The sequence below is a fragment of the Centropristis striata genome, chromosome 9 (genome assembly GCF_030273125.1).
Source record: "Centropristis striata isolate RG_2023a ecotype Rhode Island chromosome 9, C.striata_1.0, whole genome shotgun sequence".
In the NCBI taxonomy this organism is placed as follows: domain Eukaryota; kingdom Metazoa; phylum Chordata; class Actinopteri; order Perciformes; family Serranidae; genus Centropristis; species Centropristis striata.
In genome coordinates, this window is record NC_081525.1 from 38,507,492 (window position 1) to 38,518,874 (window position 11,383).

General features: G+C 40.7%; 1 protein-coding gene and 1 non-coding gene across 2 annotated transcripts; both read right to left on the reverse strand.

The window, feature by feature from the left end:
- Window positions 1-2,902: 2,902 nt before the first annotated feature.
- Window positions 2,903-9,921, reverse strand: LOC131978368 (elongation factor 2b-like). Its single transcript, XM_059341992.1, has 13 exons — window positions 9,768-9,921; window positions 8,582-8,796; window positions 7,827-8,008; window positions 7,186-7,397; window positions 6,623-6,801; window positions 6,335-6,440; window positions 5,797-6,049; window positions 5,432-5,627; window positions 4,980-5,346; window positions 4,519-4,872; window positions 4,208-4,390; window positions 3,918-4,050; window positions 2,903-3,274 (listed from the first exon to the last, which is right to left on the reverse strand). Exons 1-13 carry the CDS (start codon window positions 9,768-9,770, stop codon window positions 3,081-3,083), a joined length of 2,577 nt encoding a protein of 858 aa, XP_059197975.1. The 5' UTR covers window positions 9,771-9,921; the 3' UTR covers window positions 2,903-3,080.
- LOC131978466 (small nucleolar RNA SNORD37) lies at window positions 6,134-6,201 on the reverse strand. Its single transcript, XR_009394980.1, has one exon. It is a non-coding gene; the product is annotated as a small nucleolar RNA SNORD37 (small nucleolar RNA).
- Window positions 9,922-11,383: the final 1,462 nt, after the last annotated feature.

The window sequence follows — 11,383 nt, forward strand, 5'->3', positions numbered from 1 at the left end:
CCGTTCTGCCACCTGATTGGTCGAGACGGAGCGTCATGATTGGTTGGTTGGCGATGCCCCTCCCCCAAAACACAAACACATACACACACACACCCCGACTTTATTTTGAGTGAAACAACGTAACATACGTGAAAAAAATGAAACTACCGGTACCTAAAAATTGTAATTAGGTACAGTAGTTGAGTCATTTTTAAGTGTGGTTTGTTTTATTTACTTTTAATTTTACAGTGCTCCCATATGTATTATTACGTACGTTTGATAGGGTGCCATAATGTTTAATCTTATCATTTTATAACATAGGTGATGTGTAATTGTTTGTATATTACACTTTGATAAAGTTTTATTAATAGACACCGCGACCAGCGAGTTTTATTATGTAAATATTAATTGGAAGTGTGTAATCATAGTGTCCAAAATATTCCTCACCCTCACCGATGTCTTTGTAGTAAGTTGTTCACTCAGTTACTAGGTTTTGGTTACACAAGTCACACTCATCAGACTGAAATAAAACAGCGGAAATGTAGCTGACTATGACTCATTGGCGTATAGCCACGGGTGTGCCAGGGTGTGCCGGTGCCACCCACAGAGGCAGCTGGCACACCCAAAAAAATTGCTGTCAGATGATGCGTTGCCACACCTGGGCAGGTGTGCACTCATTAGGAGTGATTCTGATTTGCGCTCCTTGTGAATTATGATCCTTGACAGACAGCTGGTCGAACTGAACAACCGTTTTCAGAGTGATTTATGGAATAATGAAGGCTGCTGCCTGCGTCTGACGCAATTCGCCAGCTGGACGCATTGCGCGCGCCGTGCAGGCATTATGGACTTCATTTGGAGGCCTCTGAACTCACTGTGTTTGGGCAACTCATCAGGCGTAAAGTTGACGGAGGATATCAGTTCCCGTCCCTTATTGAAGTCTTGGATTCATGTGACAAAGATGTTTTTCCCAACATGAACTGTTTACTGCGTATTCTGTTGTCACTGCCTGTCACAAGTTGCTCTGTGGAGCGCAACTCTCAGTGATGTAACACAATCAACAACCAATATATGAGCGGGGAAAAGGTCCCCGGTTCCAGACCGGCCAGTAAAACCACTTCAACAGGAAAAAGGAACATCACAATAATGTTAGTAAGCTCAGTCCTCAATACTAATATAGTTATGTCATATATTTACGGCCACAAGCGGGATTTTGGGGACGCTGTTTCTTAGTAAAGAGAACAGTAAGGAGACCCAGTAAAAATGTATAAATTAATGTAGGCCTATACATAAATAGGTAATAAATAATCGATAATTAATGTATGATTAACTAAATGAGAGATGAAAGAGCTGATAAATATAAATATTCAATTAAACACAATTAAATAGGGCATAAATGTATATCATGAATTCATTTATACATTTTCCTTTCCTTTATTCTTCCTTATATCTATTTTGTTTACTGTAAAATAGTCAACTTTTCATGTCAGAAAAACAGAAACCCTTTTTCCCAACACTTGTCTATAGATGTGAGCAGGTGTGAGCTGATAGTCTTCCAGGAGTCTTTTCCAAATCTTTTCAAAGTCTTCTGGTGTATAGGTAGCATTATGGATTTATTTGAGAGCACGTCACAAGTGAATGTTTAGACCTGCTGTGAACTAACTGTTGACTATTACTGAAGAGAATGTGTGGATATGTTGTTGTGTTATATAATAATGTTGTATTCCAGAGACACATTCTTTTGAATGTTTGTGGAGGTGTAATAAATTTGGCACACCCAGTATTGCTGGTGCACACCCAATGTCATTTTTCTGGTTATGCCAGTGCTATGACTGTATATTCTTTACTTGATTCTTGATAGAGTCTGCACAAACTATGTAATGTATTGTATATTTTCTGTACTTTATTCTGCACTTACTTTTGGTTGGATATTTAGACGCATTTCGTTGTCTCAGTATTTGAATTATATTCAATATTTAAAAAGTTGAACCTAATCTAAATGACAGATTTTGAAAACAACCAGTCTTTGTCACCAAGCCCCTAGTGGTCACAGTGAGGAACTGTACCAGTTACATGACCTTCATAAAACAGAAATCATGGAACAAAAACTTTTCGTGAACATTGGAAGTTCTATGTCAAGCACATTATGACAAACAGACCGTAAATTAATATATCAATACAGACAAACTTTATGATAGGGCTTCATACAAGATGGCAAAATTCTCAACCAAATCCAAGCAATGGCTGTGGATTAGTCTCCACATACCATTTTTGTAAGCACTTTTTAGGTAAAGAATAAACCCACCTTTCTGGGATTATTGTTTTGCCAATCACTATTATTAACCTCCCACAACAAATCATGTTTATTGCTACAAGAGCAATTTATAAAAAGGAAATTTTAGTGTTGGATAATTCTCATTAGATCTGCTTTGAGACAATCTGTTGATGTTTCCACAGAAGTGGATTTAAGTACTTTGCTTTATGTTCATGTGACTAGACGGATATGGTCAACAGCATAGTGTCACAAGATTGCAAGCTGCAGTGGTGAAACTTTACAGTAAGATGGTGTAGTCAGTGCAAACTGACAGAAATAGAGGGGTAAGGGAGGGGCCAGTGGAGATTCTTCACATAACTGGTTTGTAATGTGATATTACTGTAACATTAAAGACCTCTAAACGTAATGCAAACTAGGCTTCTAGCCGTTTAAGGGCACAAACCTCAGCCATGCTCAACTTGGTTGCATTAACAGTTAGCAAGGACACAAAAAGGTCCGACTGTGCAAATGCTCTCAAATGTTATACCCTTGTTTTTTTTTAAATTGCCAAACTAAATTATATTGAGCACCTAAACCTTTGAAATTTAGCAGCAGTGGGGAAAAATAAATCACAGGATCATCACCATTGGGCAAACAAAAACAGGTCAACCATTCGTTTTTATTTTACTTTATTTATCGTTTACAATTTTTGTAGTCGTTTATTCATTACAGTCAATCCTTTTGGCAAACATTAGTGCTCACTGTGTTCTGTACATTCCAGTCGCACAATGTAGACTGAAATTTGTTGCGAAGGGAGGAATGAGGCAAGAGCCAAGTGGGGTCCAGGCGATTACAATTTGTCCAGGTAGTTGTCCAAGGCTGGGATACCTTCCTTGAGACCCTTACGTTTGCGTGTTTCAGTGACGACAATACCAGGCTTGGATGAGGTGTCCATGGGGTCTCCCTGGAGGATCTGCCAATGGTCGAACACACACTGTGGGAAAGCTTGGCCACCAGTGTTTGAACGCAGGTCAGCTGTGAAACCTGGGAATGGACAAAGCAAAGTATGCTTTAATATCTTCCTGCCAAGCCTCCATTACATTATGGGTAAGAGCTGATGGTGTGGCAGTGTAGTAAACAGTTTTCCCCTCCAGTCAACCACTCAGACCTTTCAATACTGCATGCTAGCCAACTACCTCTGGAGTGTGTAGGGTGCCAAAACGGTGGATGTCAAATGTATGTTCTGCATGATTACAAGTATGGATTGTTGTGGCCTTGCAAGTTTCTTTTTGGACCTGAAGAGTATACTCTTCCAGTCGAATTAACTACACACTATTCCTGATGGTAAAACAATGTTCTTTTGAGTTATGGAAGCTCAACACTTGTTACTGAAACCAAAGATGCTCAAATTCAGTGCAACATGAATTTAATGTTTTCTACAGTTACTTGTAAGGCTAACAGTAAAATTTCTACAATCCAATTGAAAATTGACCGCAAAGCAAAGGAAAGCAGGCCACATCATGTAAATAATTATATTATAATAATAAATTGTAAATATACATTTTTTGCCTCCAAGTGTCTAAAACTAAATCAAATCATGTTACAGAAAACCCCTGAAACAGACTTCAGAATTATTTTTCGGCTGCTTGGCTCAGGATTGAACATCCATTGGTAAAAGAAAGCTTACCAAATGACTCCATGACAGGCAGGAAGGCCTTGGTGACACGCATGGGTGTTCCTGCAACAGCGATCTCCTCAGTCACATGACCACGCCTCCTGGTCAGCACACCGTAGATTCCACCCATTGCTACTTCAGGACACTGCAATGAAGACAGGACATAGTGAGTTGTACCGACTGTCACATTCAATGACCGGCAAGTCAACGTTGGAAAGTAATAATTCTGTAGATACTTGCCACGGTGCCCATTACAATTTGGATTTATCAGGTAACTGCAAGAAACAATCCAGACTACTAACCTGGATCTCCACAAGGTAGACAGGCTCCAACAGTCTTGGCTCGGCAGTGAGCTGGCAAGCGTACAGAGCTCTGCGGGCTGTGGGGATAATCTGACCACCACCACGGTGGATAGCATCTGTATGCAGGGTCACATCATGGATGTTGAAGCGGATGCCACGCATATTCTCTTCACACAGGACACCCTAAAGACAAGATTGAGACACACACTTTAAGTATATTCAGGAAACATTTACTTAAACAACCTGATATGAGACTATCTGAACTAAAGACTGATTTAGCACCGATTTAGCAACTACTTTGGCTTGCTTACCTCCTTGACGGCCCACTGGAAGCCAGCCACAACGCTATCCTTGATCTCATTAAGGTACTGCACTCCCTTGGTAACATCCACCAGAAGGTTGGGGCCGGTTCCATCAGGTCCGAAGCACCAGATCTTTCTGGCCTCGGTGACATCCCAATCGAACTTCTCAGCAAGGTAACGGGCACGGGTCTTGACGTCCTGACGGGAGGTAACGTCGCCCTTCTCAATGTCTTCTGCCAGACCGTCTTGGAAGGGTGCGGCCTTCATGAACAGACGGTTGTGCTTGTTGGGTGACTTTGACAGGCACACAACACTTGAATCTGATTGGACGGTCTCCCTGTAGGACACCACTGGATCAGATTTCTAAAAAAGAAAAAACAATAAGTTTAAGAGCAGAAAAGGGACGCCTCTAGAGATATAAAAACAAAACCGTTCACGGTAATCCATTTGATTAGAATGCTTTAAATTACCTTGAGTGGAACGCAAGCGTGATCCTCCTCCAGATCCTTCAAACAGATCTCCAGATGCAACTCTCCAGCTCCAGCAACGATATGTTCTCCAGACTCCTCAATGATGCACTGCACCATAGGATCAGACTTGGACAGACGCTTCAGACCTTCCACCAGCTTGGGCAAGTCGGCTGGGTTTTTGACCTCCACAGCAACTCTAACCACAGGGCTGACACTGAACTTCATCACTCTCATGTTGTGTGCCTGCTCAAAGGTGGTGATGGTTCCCGTCTTGACAAGGAACTGGTCCACTCCAACCAGACCCACAATGTTGCCACATGGCACATCCTCAATGGGCTCGACATAACGACCCATCATCAAAATGGTCCTGTAAGAAGAGAATTCAGATGTGACCGAAATCTGATAATGACTCCACATAACTAACGTCACAATCAACAGATGTTGAAACCAACCTCTGAATCGGCTTCAAGTAGAGATCCTCCTTCTTTCCAGGGACGTAGTTTGGTCCCATAATGCGCACCTTCATGCCAGTGGAGACAGACCCAGAGAACACACGACCGAATGCATAGAAACGACCCTTGTCGTTGGTGGGGACCATCTTAGAGATGTACACCATCAAGGGAGCCTTAGGGTCACAGTTCTTGATACCTGGTTAAAAAGTAAATATATATATATTTTAGACATTACTACAAATCAAAGCCACGTCTAGTTTACCACTCAGGCCTCACCATGAGTAGTTAATGCAAATTATACATGTGCTGTGTACGTTATAACCTTTTATTCATGTGTACAAGCAAAATAAAAAGTACAGTCATACCCATGGCAGCCTCATCATCTCCAGGTCCTTCGTAGAGCAGTTCACAACGGTACTTCTGGGCAGTGACGGGGGATGGCAGGTGGATGGTGATCATCTGCAGCAGGGCTTCTCCGGCTGGCAGCCAGCGGCGCATCACAGCCTTCAGGAGAGGCTTGCCCTCCTTCTCCTTGTCTTCAGCATCCAACTTGATGTCCAGCTTCTCGATCAGTTTGGCAGTTTCGTCCTTCTTGAACTCCATGATGGCTGCAAACACCTTCAAAGAAGATTTGAACACGTAGACTGCATTTTAATATGACCAAGCCAAGCATTCTTAAGCAAACCATATTTTCAGTGTCCTGCTCAGAGTTGAGGTTATCATCACAGTTAACTCAGGTCAAAGTGAAGAATGATTAAATCATCACTTGCAGGCACAGAAAGCAACTCATTTAATTTGCTTAGAGATTAATTATCTAAACAGTAAATTTACACAATTGAACAATACTGCCATGTTTTTAGAACTGCAGTGAGAAGAATGTTTAAATAAAATCAGTTATGTTACCTTGAAGATGGGATCCAAGACAAGTGCAACAAAGGTGCGGGGGTACTTGGCGCCATCTGGTCCATTCTGATTCTTGAGGAATTTTCCACTGCTTGCATCGTAGAACCTGTCAGATATAGGAAAATACAGTGAGAAGACTTTCCAATAGTCAGAAAATCACTACATCAATAAAAGACCCTTTTCTCTAAACTGAAATTGTCAAATACATTAACACAAAAAGACATAAAAATAATTCTGTGTGCTCCAATAGCGTGCATTTCATTTGATAAGTTTGTCTTTGAGACTCACCTGTCACCCCAAAGCTTCTTCATCATGTCCTCCACCTTCTTGCAGTGCTCCTCTGGTGTCATTTGGGTGTTGCCCTTGGCAGCAAACTTGGCTGCATACATCTCAGCAAACTGCTTCAGGGTGAAAGCCCAGCCGTGGAGCCCAGAGCCAAAGCCAACTGTACCGATGACTGGATCAACCTGAGATCGTTGAAACATCAGGAAATCAGCACGTTTTAAGGGATTCTTTAATGCAAGTTTTATTTAGTTAGGCCAATTATATTCTGGACACAAGACTAAAGAATCAGTTGACAAAAATATGCTGCCGCAGAGCCAAACTGATCCCCAATTAAATTTAGAACAAAATGACCAACCACATTAATCAACTACTCCTTCATTTCAAAACTGTCAAAATAATTTATTTATTTTTGAAAAAAATCAATCAATTTGGAAACGTGAGTTTTTGATCACAACCTTTTTGTTTCAAAATGAACAGGACATAAGTCTAAGCATTCATTTCAGGGATTCAGAGACAATGTGCCAGTGTGTTGGACCAATATAAAAAAGGTTCCCACAGCCACTCACCATGAGGTTGCCTACTGGTCCACTTTCATCTTCTCCATAAGTGCAGATGATGACATTGACGGACTCAACAATACGCTGGAAAGTCTGGTAAAGGTCCTCGGGTTCAAGCTGCAACTCCAACAAGGCACGGTCCATCTTGTTCATCATCAGGACTGGCTTGATGCGCTCACCAATGGCCTGACGAAGCACAGTCTCAGTCTGCACACAAACACCTGACAGGGATGCACAATGGGAGACAATTAAATCAATCTGAAAATGCAAAGAATTTCACACAAGCAGCACAGTTGTAAACACAGTATGATTTACATTGCCAATTAGTCATTTGGCAAATCAGCACTTTTAGATGTTCTTAAAACTATTTTAACCCAGATCCCCAAAAAGTTGGTAAATTGTCTAAAATGTTAGCTCTGACTGCAATGGTTTGTTTATCTTGTCACAAATGTTTAAACCGAGTTTTTGTATTTACATTTTACTCACTAAAAAACAATCTGGGTTATAAGAAGTGTGCACTAAGGACTGTGGTAAGATGAGCACATTTTGTAATTGTCTTGAAGTGTATAACAGAATAAGAGTAAACATTAAGACTAACTAACTTTAATGTAATGTACTTTAGCTACTGAGGATGTTAACCATGTCCTTACCAGACACGCAGTCCACCACAACCAGGGCTCCATCAGTGACACGGAGAGCGGCAGTCACTTCAGAGGAGAAGTCAACGTGCCCGGGTGAATCAATCAGGTTGATCAAGAAACCAGCGCCATCCCTTGTCTGCTTAATGAAGGCCATGTCATTTGCAGACAGCTCGTAGTAGAGGGAGATGGCACTGCAAGCAAGAACAACTTATTAGAGTCTCATTGAGATTACCTATATAAATCAAAGGTTAAAAAAAATAATAAAAAAAAAACACTTGTAAAACTGTACTTGAGGCCGTGCCACAAAGCCTGCTGGGCCCATTATAAGATGGTCAGGAAGACAAGGATGTTCATGCCAATTTATTCTGGCTGGATGTGTGGACAACACTTATGGCAAACTAGCCACAACAGAATAAGGTCCTTATATTAGAAACCATTTGGCAACATTTAGCTGTCTTCATCAATTCCTGCCAAGTCAGCGCTCCCCAAAGTCCAGTAATGCCACTGTAGCACTGATTGATTTTAAATGTAAGCTATGCATTACCTCATATTCATAAACTAATGCAGACCTGACACTACATAAGGTCCACCAATTGTTTTGTAATACAGTTGTGATACAAAAATATTAAGTGTGATACTGCATTCATTAAATTAAATTATTAGTTTGAATAATGTTAAATGTGACACCCATGAAATAACCATGTGTGATTTAGAAAAAAGCAAAACAGAGTCACATCAGGCAACTGAAAAACTAAGATACTTACGTCGACTTGATGGTAATGCAACGCTCCTGTTCATCTTTACGCGTGTCAGTGAAACGTGTCTCACCAGCACGAGCTGATGCGATGATGCCAGCCTTTGACACAAGTGAGTCTGTGAGAGTTGACTTGCCGTGGTCAACATGGGCAATCACAGACATGTTGCGGATGTTGGCCTTCTTGTCCATGATGTTACGGATCTGGTCGATGGTAAAGTTCACCTAAGGTGGAAATTGATTCACAAAAAGGTAAACAAATGCAAAAGAGCACTGCTTAACGTGTACTGGTTGCATCTCTTACTGATTTGCCAACTTAAACTGACTGGAATTAGTTATTGTCACGTCTGTGAATTTCACTTATGTGCATCTGCGGCATTTCGTAGATTGCTGCTGATGTAGTGGTTATTGTTCTGCACCTTCACCCAGGGCGTCATCCGCCATCGTCACAGCTATGATGTAACGTCATTTCACTTTAGCCTTGTCATTTCTTTATTTGTTACAAACCCTTATCTAGGATTAACAATATATCAGCTGAATATGACTGCCACTTCGACTAAATTGATAATTTCAGGCATGTGTCGAAGTCAACCACGCAGCAACCGGCATAATATGTCGGCACGAATAGGCCACGTGTACAGACTTTGACACCGTTTTATGCTAACATTAGCTTGATAGCTAAACTAGCCGGCCGGGCAGGGCGGCGCGAATACCGGCAAATTCTTCCCCCAACCAGTTACCACTTCAAAAACATGAACCGAACCCCTCCACAGAAAACATATTTCAAACACTACGTGTGTCAATCCAGCTATCTTCTGATTAAATTGACAATTGCTTAATTTTCCGGCAGCTAACGTGAGACGCTAAAGAAGTTAGCCGACACAAAACCGGAGCCCTCACATAATGTTAGCCATTCCAACCTTCGTTAAAGGGATCTGTGCTTTTTCAACTGTGCTTTAACTGTCATAAATAAACGAAAACCTTTGTAAAACAATTCAAAATAGCCGTTTTAGAGTCCCTGGTGTTAGCAATACCGATGACAAGAATGGCTGCCATTTTGATCAAAGCACAAGCCACAGAATTGACAAGTGCGTTTAGCATCTGTAAAATGCCAAAATGGGTTTTAATATGAACACTGATGGTATATCGTGTGCCTGTTTAGCCATTGTGTACATAGATGAATATGATGAACTTACCATTTTGACGGATGGTTTTGGATCCGCTTGGCGGTGAAACGAGACAAGAAATTTTACGCTGCCCACCTCACGAGGTCATAGGCAGGGAAGAGACCGCTGACGTCAGAAAACTGCGCTTTATACAACGTGCGTCAGGCCCGTGCGTCATCACGTACTGACGAAGCCTATTTGTGGACAAAGTCAAAAGAGCTTTATCATTCTTTAAAGCAGCGGTTCCCAAACTTTTTTAGCCGTGCACCCCCTTCTATGTCCCAACCGGGTTGATGCACCCCCAATCCCCCACACCTTCAAAAAAAAAAAAAATGCAATAAGCTTTTTTATAACTATATTAAAGGCGGCATGTTTAATCAAATGACCAGAACACACATATAATAAGATAATCACCATCACAATAATGTGCTCTTGCATTTGAATTTATCTGAAACACAGTTTCAATATAATGCAACAAAGTTATGCACAAACATATAATATTTTGAGCTGCGTTGAACAAAAATTGCAGCAAGTTTAAACGAGCGTGGAGCTAAAACAACCCCATCATCATAACACGGGTTGGAAAAATGGAAGAAGATAACTTCTACGCTTCATTTTAAGATGAAGTGCATTTTGAATAGCCTTCATTTATTAATTAATTAATATTACAGTATTTGATTTTACATTTTACAATTTTTATTCACACGTCTTTATTGTGTGTGGGTAAAAAAATGTAATTGTGTAATTATCAGACCGCCATTACATTTTTCATCTCGCGCACCCCCTAGCGGCAGCCCGTGCACCCCTGGGGGTCCGCGCACCACACTTTGGGAATCCCTGCTTTAAAGTAACGTTTATTGTTATCACGCCTGTCAGCAATTCTAAAAAGCGATACAACTATTTGTGCAAATCAAATTTTTGTATCCTTCTGTGAACCTGATTATAGCCTAGGATATATCTGTGAAGACCAGGGTAATTAATTGAGTTCTGCAAATAATTTGTAATTGATTGCAATGAATTGGACATGATAGAATAATATGTTAATATAGCCAATACCATTTGCTGCAATGAGAAAGAGAAGGACTGGCTCACCTAAAATTAACTAAATTCTTCCCAATTTACAATAGATTGTGATTAGTTTCAGACACCAGGGACTAAATAAGTCTAAAAAACTGACGTCTGGCCAGCCTACTATCATATTCTACAACCCCAATTACAAAGAAGTTGTGTAAGCGCTGGCTGGTTTACTAGACAGCAACAAGATTCAAAGAATCCTAGATGGATACAGTTTAGGAACCATTGCTAATTTGATGGAAATGGGTTTGTTGTGTCTCCATATTTAAATACATTTCTCTCATTTGTCTCTCCACTAGGTGGCTGTAGCTTCACCTACTTTCCTGCAGGTCATTCTGGGGAACCTAATGAACCCTGTACATGTACGGTAGGTATGAATTTTTTAGGCATTGGTGGGCCCTCCATCCTTTACATATACACCCCAATTTTTCCAGTTTTTTTATTGAAATTCAAGCAGTTCAAGTCAAGTGAACAGCTTGAAAGGGTACAAAGGTAAGTGGTGAACTGCCAGAGGTAAATAAAAAAAGGTAAGGTTAACAAAAGCTAAAAAATAATGTACATTTCAGAATTAT